Source organism: Rattus norvegicus, chromosome 5, assembly GCF_036323735.1.
Source record: "Rattus norvegicus strain BN/NHsdMcwi chromosome 5, GRCr8, whole genome shotgun sequence".
Lineage (NCBI taxonomy): Eukaryota > Metazoa > Chordata > Mammalia > Rodentia > Muridae > Rattus > Rattus norvegicus.
This window is the reverse complement of record NC_086023.1, coordinates 142,483,350-142,496,013: the sequence shown is the minus strand read 5'-3', so window position 1 is coordinate 142,496,013 and position 12,664 is coordinate 142,483,350. Positions and strand designations below refer to the sequence as shown.

General features: G+C 47.5%; 1 protein-coding gene across 7 annotated transcripts; it reads right to left on the bottom strand.

The window, feature by feature from the left end:
- Window positions 1-5,434: 5,434 nt before the first annotated feature.
- On the bottom strand, window positions 5,435-12,659 carry Airim (AFG2 interacting ribosome maturation factor). Of its 7 annotated transcripts, XM_006238900.3 has the most exons (6): window positions 12,535-12,659; window positions 12,196-12,432; window positions 10,782-11,059; window positions 9,162-9,341; window positions 7,617-7,735; window positions 5,435-7,480 (listed from the first exon to the last, which is right to left on the bottom strand). In XM_006238900.3, the coding sequence occupies exons 3-6, from the start codon at window positions 11,054-11,056 to the stop codon at window positions 7,401-7,403; spliced, it is 654 nt and encodes a 217-aa protein (XP_006238962.1). In that variant the 5' UTR covers window positions 11,057-11,059; window positions 12,196-12,432; window positions 12,535-12,659; the 3' UTR covers window positions 5,435-7,400. The 7 variants fall into 7 exon arrangements, with proteins under 7 accessions (XP_006238962.1, XP_038966535.1, XP_008762287.1 ...); XM_039110607.2 differs by having other exon boundaries at window positions 10,782-11,056; window positions 12,282-12,556; XM_008764065.4 differs by having other exon boundaries at window positions 12,196-12,555.
- Window positions 12,660-12,664: the final 5 nt, after the last annotated feature.

Here is a 12,664-nt window from a genome sequence, read left to right as displayed (position 1 = left end):
TAAAGATTAAAGTGTAACACCGTGCCTCTCTCCACTCTCAGTTCTGAGACAGAGTCCCTTACTGAATCTGGAGTTCAGTGATTGGCTCTAGATGGCCAGGCCAACACAACTCCAGAACCCTCCTGCTTCCACCTCCCAATGCTGGGGTGATAAAGGTGCTGGGGAGGGGGTTGGGGATTTAGCTCAGTGGTAGAGTGCTTGCCTAGGAAGCACAAGGCCCTGGGTTCGGTCCCCAGCTCCAAAAAAAGAAAAAGGAAAAAAAAAAAAAAAAGGTGCTGGGGAGGGTTGGGGATTTAGCTCAGCGGTATCAGCGGTAGGTAGAGCCCTTGCCTAGGGAGCGCAAGGCCCTGGGTTCGGTCCCCAGCTCCGGAAAAAAAAAAAAGAAAAAAAAATGGTGCTGGGGGTTAAAACTCAGGTCCTCAGGCTTGGACAGCAAGCGCTTCACCCACAGAGCCATCGCCCCAGGCCTGAATCTTAGGCTGATTTCTGACCATGACAGGAAAGCCAACTCTTCATTTTATTGGGACAGACGATGGGTCACATGGCAAGGAAGGGGACGACCAACTGAGGGGTACAGAAAGAACACACTCTGTCATCCAGCAGTACACCTAAATAAAGAGCTATCCTGGGACTCTCGTATGGTGATTTTTCCTAAGTTACTTCAAATGTGATAACCCCAGTAAAAGTATTGGCAAATGTTTGCTGCTGTTGTTGGATGGCACATGATTTGTGAAATGAAAATTTCCAGACTGAGGATGCAGTTCAGTGGTTGGGCACTTGCTAGCATGTACCAGGCCCTGGCTTTAATTCCCAGTTTCTTTCCACCCAAAGTATGGGGGAGCAATTAGTATACTGAGTAAGTGTGGAAGTTCAGAGAGAGCTGACTTCCCCGGAACACCCTGAATGTCCATTAGTAAGAGGCAAGTTCAATAAATCATAGCAACACAATAACAGACTGTGTAATAGCATTCTATGTTATATGCATGAATGTTTGGATGTGTGCCCATGCAGGTGCCTGAGGAGGCCAGAGGTCTAGATCAGGTGTCTTCTGCTGTTCTCCATCTTGGCTTTTGAGAGACAGGGTCTCACTCTGACCCTGACACTTACTAATCCTTTAAACTGATGTGTGCCAGCATGCCTAACTCTGTGTGTGTGTGCTGGGGATCTAATCTCAGTCTCTCAAGCTTGAGGGGCACTTTACCAGCTGAGCCATCTCCCAGCCTCTGTAACTGTTCTGAAAAATTTAAGGAAGGTATATATTTACACAGAATGAATTCCAAGATACAGGGGCTAAAAACAGATAGAAAACTGTTACTATCTGTCACTATACTCACTAAAAGAGGGGGAAAAAATACCTCAAAACCATCATTTGTTTGTGCTAGCCATCTGCTGCCACAGGAGGAAAGTTACCCTTAAGCGATTTAGCTAATTTTTCTGTTTGCGTGTGCCCGCCAGGATTCTGAGCACAGGTCTGCTGTCCTCAGGGTCAGACCATCATCTAGGTCTGTGGACCCAACTGAAGGTGGTGTAGAGAGGATGTTTCCAGACTCCTTCCCAGTGTTGTCCAGCACAGACCTCTCAGGCCTATGTCTCTCTACAAGGTGGCCTTATAGCATCTCAGCTAACTTCCCCTAAGAGGGCGGCACAACAGAGAGCAAGAGACAGCATCCGAGAGAAAAGCATTCACAGGAGGGTATATGGAGGCAACGTTTAGAGCAGAGACTGAAGGAACGGCCATTCTGAGCCTGCCCCACATGGGTACACAGCCCATATATATACAGCCACCAAAACTAGATAAGACTGATGCAGTTAAGAAGTGCATGCTGACTGGAGCCTGATATCGCTGTCTCCTGAGAGACACAGCCAGAGCATGTCAAATACAGAGGCGAATGCTAGCAGCAAACCATTGAACTGAGAACAGAGTCCTCGTTGGAGGAATTAGAGAAAGGATTGAAAGAGCTGAAGGGGCTTGCAACTCCATAAGAACAACAATGCCAACCAACCAGAGCTCCCAGGGACTAAACCACTACCCAAAGAGTGCACATGGACAGACCCATGGCTCCAGCTGCATACGTAGCAGAGGATGGCCTTGTTGGGCACCAATGGAAGGAGAAGCCCTTGGTCCTGCCAAGGCCAGATCCCCCATTGTAGGGGAATGTGGGGGGCTAGAAATGGGGGTGGTTGGGGAGGGGAACACCCTTATAGAATAAGGGGAGAGGGTGGGATAGGGGGCTTATGTCCGGGAAACTAGGAAAGGGAATAACATTTGAAATGTAAATTTAAAAAACATACAATAAAATATCCAATAAAATTAACATAAAAAAACAAAGATAGAAGCAGTGTTCTCTAACTAGAGGATTTATTTTTATTTCATGTGCATGGGGTTTTGCAGCATATGTCTCTGTGAGGGCAACGGATCCCCAGGAGCTGGAGCTACAGATGGTTGTGAGCCATCATGTGGTTGCTGGGAATTGAACCTGGGTCCTCTGGAAGAGCAGCCAGTGTTCTTAACTCCTAGAAAAGTCGTGCTCTTTATAACCCATTTCTGGAAGTAACTTTCACTGTTCTAGTCATTAGAAGCTGAACTACAAAGTGGCCCACATCAAAGGGTGGCAATGAGTGAACAGAGGCGTGATCAAAGGTGGCTTCACCAGGGACCACCTCAGAGAACGCCCACCACAGAGACACCAGAGGCGCTTAAGCATTGGCTGTCTGCAATGAGGGGAACTGGGCAGACGGGGGAGAATTTTCCACTGAATTTCCACACACACTTAAGGTGATGTGTACCTTATTCGATAAGTAAATCACATTTATTTTAGATTTTAGATCTAAACATCCATCTCGTGGGTATGGGGCGGGCCCAGGCGTCTGTTTCCGGTGAGGTCTCAGGTGATTGTTAAGAATCTGACTGAGATTCAGACTTGTCTTATAAAGTAACAGCATGGTTACAGCTGAGATCAAAAGCCCTGAGGGAGACAAGAAGCACTGGCTGCCGTGGGGACCACTGGACGGAGTTTGCCGTTGTGTATTGGTACCATTTGTGGACCATTTGATGAGGTTTGCGGTGGTTTTCCTAGCACCATGCTTCTTACATTTATTCCCGCAGCCTGGCCCGTTAATAAAATTCAGAACAACTGTGTAGAGTTCAGAGGGTGGGGTGACAAGACCCCACCTGTGAGGGCAGCTTGGGCCAGACAGAGTTTGTATCGGGGCTGAGGGGTTGGGGGAGACGGCTTTCAGTAAAGTGCCTGCTGGTCGGGCACGGGGACCTGAGTGTCCTTGGCACTTATACTAAAGCCGGGTGTTGTGAGAGGCACCTGCATCTCAGTTCTGAGGAGCAGGACAGACTGGGGCTCGCTGACCAGTGACGAGCTTCAGGCTCACGGGGGTCTCATCTCAAAAGACAAAGGGGGAGTGTGGAATAACAGAACTAGTCACCTGACACCTATCTCTGGCCTCCATGTGCATTTGTGCGCACATGCACACTCACACACACTCCCGTTCCTATCTATAGCAGGATATACTCGTGTGTTCGTGTGTGTGTGCGTGCGTGCGCGTGTGCATGCTCTCACATGAGTAGTTGTGTGCTGACACTTCAGTCATTGAAGGACCTCATTCTATCTAGGAGGAGAGTCCCATAACACAGTGTTGCTAGTGACTTCCTAGGCATCTGTGCTGAAATACACCCTGAGTACATTATTAAGTACAGTTGTAAATATTACACGATGCATAATAAAGCTGAGTCTTTGTCCCTGAAACAGGTATTTATGGCGTTTACTAATAACTTATTAAAGTAAAATTGTTTTTGTTTTCTTCGCTCTTAGCTTTTTCTATTAAAAATGTTATCCTGGGGTTGGGGATTTAGCTCAGTGGTAGAGCGCTTGCCTAGCAAACGCAAAGCCCTGGGTTCGGTCCCCAGCTCCGAAAAAAAAAAGAAAAAAAGAAAAAAAAATGTTATCTTTTCTTTCTTTCTTTTTTTTTTTTTTTTTTTTTTTTTTTTTTTTTTTTTTTTGCAAAGAATGGATTTTAAATGCCTGATGCCTTTAGAGACCAGAGAAGGGGATTGGATCCCCTGAAACTAGGGTTACGAATGACTGCAAGCTGCCATGTGGGTGCTGGGAACTGAACTTGGGTCCTCAGTCCAGGACCTCTAAGACCAAGTCTTCAACATGAAGTAGAATCATTTGCCCCAGAGGAACCCAGAGTAGAGAATAAGAGGCAAAGACAGGAGACAGAGGACAAGGAAGAAGGGGAAGGGAAGGGAACAAGGGATGGGGGAAGAGGTATTTGTTCTGGAGGACAGAGGACTGCCTCTAGACAGAGAGAAGACAGATGTGGTCCACAGGAAAATGGCAGTTTATAAAGGCAAAGGGGAAATACCAGGAAAGGATAAGGTGCTTAATTTTAATTGGCATGTTAATTAGGTGAGCAAAAGGGGGCTTCTGGTTACTGGACTTCAAATACCTGGATAGCTTGATCCTGGTGGTCAGCCTTAGTTGGAGGAAGTGGCCAAATAAGGGAATAGACCTTAGTGGCCAGCTTTAGGAATGTAATCTAATGGTTTAAGCAAGGCAGAGGGGATAGGGGAGAAGGGCAAGGCCTGCCAGAGTCATGTTTGACAGTCTGGGCTGGCTAAAACCCCTTCAACAAGTCTAAATTTTAATAAGATATTGGTCGTTTACATGGACATTTAAGTTTTAGAAACACTAATTCAGGGCTGGAGAGATGACTCAGCGGTTAAGAGTGCTGGCTGCTCTTCCAGGAGTCATGAGTTCAATTCCCAACAACCACATGGGACCTCACAACCATGTGTAATGGGATCTGACGCCCTCTTCTGGTGTGTCTGAAGACAGCGACATCTCAGGGCTGCAGAGATCGTTGAAGGTGAAGAACTGCAGCCGCTCTTATAAAAAGCCCGCTCACTCCCCGGCACCTACATCTGTGATCCAGTTTCAGGGGATCTGAGACCCTCTTCTGGCCTCAGTTGGCACCAGGCACACAACTGGTGTACAGACATATATGCATGCAAAACACCCATACACATTTAAAAAAAAAAATCCTGCCTGAACTATACTTCCAGTGGCTTTCTTTCCTCTCTATACCCAGGGCTCAGCATGAGACTCAATACTAATGGTGGGCATGCATTCGAGAGGCTGAGGAAGATCATTAGGTGTCCTGGCACCCCCAGAACTGGGGAGGTGGAGGGAGGAGGATTCCCTAGCTCACTGGCTGCCAAGATAGTCTAATTGGTAAGCTCAAAGCCATTGCCTCAAAGGGGAAGGATGGCATTCCTTAGGATGACACCTAAAGTCATCCTCTGGTCGCCACACACACACATGCACGTGCACACACAAACATTCACATACGCAAACATTTATGCATATACACAAATATGCATAAAAAGCAAAAAAAGTAATATATTTACCAAATATCATATAGTCTATATAGTATAGTTTTATTGACTTATTTACAGATGTCCCATGATCCACAAAGTTAAAAAGAATGAGTTTGTATCAATGTTTTTGTTTTAAAATTTGTGAAGAACAGTAAAGGGATACAAATCAAAACATAGGGTGGGTTTTGCATTATGCTTTTTTGTATTATGTTTTTCCGTATTTAAATTTTTCCTTTAATTGAAAACATAAAAATGCAATCAGAAAACTTTCTTTTTAAGAGAAGTGTCTTTTAGCCACCTTAGTTAGGTGGTGGTGGCACAGGCCTTTGATCCTAGTACTTAGGAGGCAGAGGCAGGTGGATCTTTGAGGCCAGCCTGGTCTACAGAGTGGGTTCCAGGACAGCCAGGGCTACACAGAGAGACCCTGTCTTGAAAAATCAAAAACTAAAATAGATCCATTCTCTGCATTAAGGCCTGTACATGCAGCCTGGGCTTGTACAAGCACATGGGAAGCTGGGACCCAGGCAGTGCCGCTGCACAGAAGGCAAGGCTTGGCACCAACTCAAGGCTGCTTCTCAGTTTCTTCCTTGCCACCGCATGTGATGGCTAATCTCTGCTGTCAGCTTGACATCTGGAATCCACTAAGACCCAAGCAACTGGGCATGCCCGAGAGAGATTGTCTTGGATCATTCGGGGTGGGAAGACCCAACCCAAATCTGGGCCACATCTTGTAGAGGAGCCCACATAACATCATATGGAAGAAGAAAGCTTTTCCTTTAGCATGCCCACACTCACTCTGGCTGCCCCGTACCTCTATATAGTCATTCATTCTATCATCAGTCCTGCTCCATAGAGAACCCTAAAACCTGATAATACATACTGACAGATGCACTGAAGGGGGAAAGGGCTTTTAGCCTCATAGTTTGAAGCTACAGTCCATCACTACAGGAGAGCCATGGTGGCAGGACCATCAAAGGCAATGGTTAGTGTAAGCCCTCTGTGCTCAGCCTGCTCTCTTTCTCTGTGATCCAGGCTGCAGTCCAGGAAATGTTGCCACCCACACTCAGCCTGGGTCTTCTCAATCAAATCTTGCAAGCATGTCTGCAAACCAACCAAATCTAGACCATTCCTCACCGAGACTCCCTTCCCAGGTGGCCTTGCATGTGTCGAGCGGACTATAACAACCAGCGATCACAGCCGGCATTCTCTTCCCTGGCCAGACACCCCAAACTCAGAGGGATGTGGCCAATGAGAGGCCCCTTAGCCCTGTCATCTGGGGAGCCTCACTATTCCTCAGGTACCTCTCTTTTCTTTTTTGAGACAGTCTCAGTTTGTGACCTTCATTGGCCTGGAGTTATGTAGACCAAATTAATCTCAAAATCACAGAGATCCACCTGTCTTTGCCTCTAGTCCTGGGTGGGATACCCAAGCTCCCCAGCCTGCCCTTAACTTTTCAACAGCAACAAGAGCAGGGCATTCAGAACCATTCATGCTGCACCATCGCCCCCTGGTGGCTGACTCTGGAAGTGGAAATTGGCTTGATGCGCTTCTGTGAAGCAGTAAACATTGTAAACATTCCCTTTCCTTCAGTCCCTCCCTTTTTGGGGGTCTGTAGGGAATTGAGTCTGCCCCCCGCACCCACCCCACACTGCTCCAACCCTAGATTCCCAGACCCACTCATATCTTTAAGCCATTAAGGACTGAGATACTGACATGCACTAGACCAGGACCTGGGCCAACCAGAGAAGATGGTTCAGATGATAGGCAGCAGCGTCCACACAACTTTGCCTTCTGCCCTTTCCTGCTTTGATGGACCCTGTTTCTCAGCACCACCTCTCCTGTCTCCTCCGCCTCCCTTCACTTCTCAGAGCCGCAGGTGCAGCGGCCATGTCCTACCATGGAGAGGTCCTAGTGGCCTCTACCGGAGGCAGTGGTATTGCAGTGAGTCAGGGTGCAGCAATACTGACCCTCAATTAGAAACAGCCTAGGGTAACAATGGCAGCCCTCAACTGCGGTGCTCCAGATCTCCAGATACTGCACGGCTTCCTGCTTCCTCCAGGAAGAAGGAGACACTCAACAGGATATCTAGAACAGGAAGCAAGGTACAAGGCATCAGGTTTGTCAAGGCCCCAAAGTACAGTAGGGAGTGTCTAACGCCTCCAAAGAGGCCAGCCTGGGGGGAGGGGGGGGGAGGCAGCATGGGACTGACGGACACCAGTACCTGACACAAGGGTTTGGCACTCATCTTCTGAAATTTGGTCCCAGGCCTTGGGCAGTGCTTGGATGCTGGCTAAGTCTCCCCAGTGGATGGAGGAGAGGAGGTGCTTTCTCTTCAGATACCTTCCCAGAAGTTAAGGACTGCTCAGAAAAAGAAACGAACGTATTTAAATCAAGATGCTTGTGTCACCAGATCATGTGATCTTACGGGATTACTGTTGAATGTGGTCCATCTCAGCCATGTGGCTAAAAACAAAAGGGTAGTGGAGCCAACCAGTGTTAGTGGCCACCACTAGCACACCTAGAATGATATTGTAGTTATGATAGAAAACAGGGAAATGAGGATGGCCATCCCCACCTTTCCAGATCAGGCAACAATCTCCTCTGTCAACCTGACTGGATTTAGAATCGCCATGGAAACACGATACAGGTTGTGTCAGTGCTGGTGTCTCCAGAAAGGTTGAACTGAAGTGGGAAGACCCCTCTGAATGTGGTATTGTTCCGTGGGCTGGGGTTGAGGATGAACAGAGAGGAAGTGAACAGAGCCCCAGCAGCCAGCACTCCCTTCCTGCTTCCTGAGCGATGCAGGCACAGCATGACCAGTGGCATATGCTCCTGTCTGTGCCCTCCCCTCTATGATGGACATATCCTCGCAGTTATGGCCTGAAACAAATCTGTCTGTCCTGTTTCGTGATGGATACTTGGTCGCAACATGAAGGACAGTAACGCAGTGGGCACTGCTGGTGCATGCTCAGCTCTGAATTTGTAGCTCACTAAGTGAGCCAGCTGGAGGCCATGGGAGTCTGAGACGCAGAGCCAGGAGCAGTAGTAAAGGGAGCAAAACCAGGGTCAGAGGACAGTCATGGACAAGAATGGAGAAGGCAGACCTGTGGCTAATTTTCTGCTCTCGGGCTTGTTCCCGACCATGCCAACTGTTCTTGAGAACATGGCCCAGCACTGTTAAGCATAGACCTTGACCACGTGGTTCTGCTTAAAACTTCTGAGACCTCTGATTTCAGAGTAACAGCCAAAACCTTCAAGTTCTTTCTCAAAAACAAAAGGGGGGTGGGGAAGGGCTTCTGTCACTATCCTCACACCCTGCCCTTGCCCCACCAGCCTCGTGGTCAGTTCCTACATGAACCAGACATGCTCCCACCCAGGCCTTCACTCCATGTACCCTCTGCTTGGACCACTCTTCTTCTGAATATCCACATGGCTCGAATGCCGTGAGTATCACTGTCTCAGGATGTCACTGTCTCATGGGTTCCTGCCAGGACCACACTACTAAAGTCACGGCCCACCTTCCCTCACTCGTCCTCCCTCATTCTTAGCTCACATCCGACACCATACACTCACTTTTCTACGCCTGCTCTCAGCACTTACAGCAGTGTCTGGCAGATAAACTGTAAGAAATGACTACTAAAAAAAATGCAAGAAGAATCTAAGATTGAGCGTTAAAGAGAACTGCAGCAAATCATGCAGCCTGCTGACCCGTGAAGTCTGAACCTGTAGGGCAGCTCTGGGAGGTCGGGAAGCACTGAAAGGATATGAGCTTCGAAAATGTCTGTCAATGTCCTGCAGCCACTCCAACATGTCAGTCACGGAGGGGCTCACAACCGAGGGCCTCAGGAGAGTATCGATGTCAAGCACGTCCGCATGCTGCTCATAGGTCTGAAACACCTGCTCCACGTGGCTGCTGATGGTGTTGCGAACCCTGAGGAGGGTGGCTCTGTAGAAAAAGTAGGGAGTTAGGTGGTATCCCAGAAAAGATAGGGGGGTAAGGCTTCTCAAATCACTACTGCCATTTTGAGGTTTTGTTTCAGAGGGGACTTAAACCCTTAGACATGTTAGGAAAGCGGTCTACCACTGAGCTACATTCTAATCTCACTTTATAAATTCTTTTTAATTTAGTATGGGGGAAGGGCATGCACATGCCAGAGCACATGTGTGGAGATCAGAGGACTACTTTGTGGTGTCCATTCTGTCCTCCCACCCAGAAACATGGGTCCTGGGGAATGAACCCAGGTCATCAGGCTTGAATACCAAGTCTCTCTACCCAATGAGCCATCTTAACTGCCCATGATGGTCAGTTCTTGAATGGCAATGTGGGCTCAGCGTGCACAGCCTGCTTAAGGAAATGAGTTATTTCCCCTGTGCATAAAGCTCCATTGCTCACTGTGTCTTCCAAGAGCAGCGAACACACAGTGAATCAGTCAATTCACTGTCACCAGAGAGAGAAATATGATGGTGTATATAAGGTGCCTTTAGCAGTGCCTACATATCATTCTAATGCTGACGCAAAGGGACTCATCACTAAAACAAAGACTGCAACTTCCCAATGGACAAGGAATCTCCCAGCCCAGAACTCTAGCTCTAAAGATCCGGCTGTGTCTTACAGTGTAAAAACAGGAAACAACCCAAAACCAGCAAGTCTGTAAGTCCTGCTTATACACTGTGACTTAACAAACAGAAAACAGAGTATCAGTAACGCCTGAGTTGTTACTGTTTTGTGGACTGGTTACACATGTATCCACTTGTGTGTAGAAGGAGGTGGTGGTGAGGAGCCCAGCTTAAGTGGCAGGCACACTTCAGAATCCCGGCTCTAATTCTCACTGGCTCTGTGATCAGGACAATCAGTTTATTTTCTGTCTTCTTGCTTCCAAATGCATAAGCAGGGTTAAGCCAGGGGTGTACAAGGTCCTGTACATACAGTCTTTAATCCTGGCTCTCACTGACTCTACAGAATACCAAGGAAGACTCTTCTTCCTCTCCTCTTCTTTTCTGCTTTTGTCATTTCTTCAGTTATGTAATTGGTTTGGGGTTATTTTTATTTGTTTGTTTACTTACTTATTTTATTTTGAGACTGGGTCTGTCAGTGTAGCCTTGATTGTCTTGGAACTCTCTACGTAGACCAGGCTGGCCTTGAACTCAGAGATCTGCCTGCCTCTGCCTCCTTAGTACTGAGATTAAACACTTGGCCTGGTTTGGGTTTTTTTAAAACAACCTACTCCAGGCTGGCCTCGAACTTACAGACATTCAATCTTAGCCCCCTGCATGATTACTCCTGACTTGCTTCTGTCAACTTTTGTAGGCCCACCATGACTGAGGCTGAGATGCCCTACAGCCTTAAGATCTGTCCATCAACAAAGGGGGACACAGAGCATCTTACAGCCTCTCAGTTAGCTTGTCCAGGACAATGTCACCAGCCTCTAGTTGCTTGCGCCTCAATCGCTCCTGCAGGTCTGGAAAGGGACGAAGGGCTAGCACATCCTCAAACCGCAGACTTTGTGCAGCTTGCAGCTGCTCAGCCAGATTGCTGAGAGAGGAGAGGAGGGGCAAGCAGTCCTGCAGAGTGCTCTGCCACAGGTCCTGCTGTTCCTCCACCACGGGGAAGCACTTCTTCAGGGCCTCCTGCACAACCAGCAGCGGCTGGTCATGAGCCATCTTCTGGGTAGAAAAACAAAACAAAACAAAACAAAAGAGAGTCAGGGTACCAAAAAGGGAGAGCCTACATCAAGGGTGAGTCATTTTTGACCTCATGAGAAGACCAGATTTGGTTTTCAAATAGTCCCAAGGCAATATTGAAAGGTAGGGAGACTCTAGGTGACACAGAAAAGAACTCTTCGTCCTGGAAGCAGGTTGACACTTTCGACCAACAATGAAGTAAGAATTTCAGCAGCATACTTACCAACTGCTTAAGGCCTTCCTTCCTTCCATGTTCTAGAAATCTCACCAGAAATCCCATTTACAGAGAAAGGTCACACACTACTCCATTTACAACCAACTGCTTAAGGCCTTCCTTCCTTCCATGTTCTAGAAATCTCACCAGAAATCCAATTTACAGAGAAAGGTCACACACTGCTCCATTTACAACCATAGGAGCTCCTGATTTCACTTTATTGGATTGTAATACCATCAGAGAATATTGGAAGCCCTCTCACTTACTTCTCTTCTCAAACAACTTTTTGTTTGAAGAGAATAACAAGGGTTCTTTAGAAACCCTTTTGAGATGTAACCTGAAAGCTACCAAAATAAGTATACACGGCTAATGTAATATGACTTTAATCCCAGCACTCTGGAGGCAAAGCCAGGTGATCTCTGGGTTTGAAGCAAGCCTGGTCTACAGTCCCAGGATGGCCAGGGCTACAGAGAAACCCTGTCTCAAGAAACTGGGGGGCGGGGGATGGTGTCAACTGTTGATCTCCCTGGAGAAGACCAGACCCACATGACTATGTCTAACTTTCTGAGATTGTTTGAGCAGCCTTCAAGTGTATTCTATTTTATGCCTAAGTGCTTCTCTCTTAATCCCTGTGCTTAAGCCTGTATTAAAAGCTTTAGGCTGGGAGTTGACGAATGTACCTTTAATCCTAGCACATGGAAGACTGAAACAGGCAGATCTCTGTAAGTTCGAGGCTAACTTAGTCTACACAGAGACTGCCAGGCTAGCCTGAGTTAAATGGTGAGCCCCCGTATCAAATGTGTGCATGTAACTCTGCTTCATAGACTGGCTAGTGCTGAGTTCTTTCCAGCCTCAGAGCCATCAACTGAGCTGAAGTCCCTAAAAGGTTAGGGGAACTCCTCACCTTGCTGAAGTAGGCAGAGTGAAGCTGTGCTCCTCTGTCTTGTCACCGCTGACACTCAAGAATAAAGATTGCGGCGGTCCTCTTACCAGTTCTCTGCAGAAGGACTGCAGGTCTTCCGAAGGGGTTTCTAAACGACAGTGCAATCTACTTTAGATTGCGAAGCCCTGGGGTCTGTCTATCCCCGGACCAGTGCTTCTGGAGTCTTGTCTCCTCTCTTTAAGATTTCCAGCCCTGTTCCTAAATCAACAGGAAAACGTAAATCCTGGGTTGTCAACACTGAGTACATCAAAAACTACACGGGGCTTGGCACTGTCTGCTCATTCACAAGACCGAACTCACCACTCCAGTTCTAGTTAGCACGACTCTGGAGTCGCGAAAAGATGGCGTATGCCTCAATGACTTCTGGGCATTGTAGTTCTCCATAAGGATTGGCTGACGGAGGGAGAAGAAGCTTTGTTGTGATTGGACT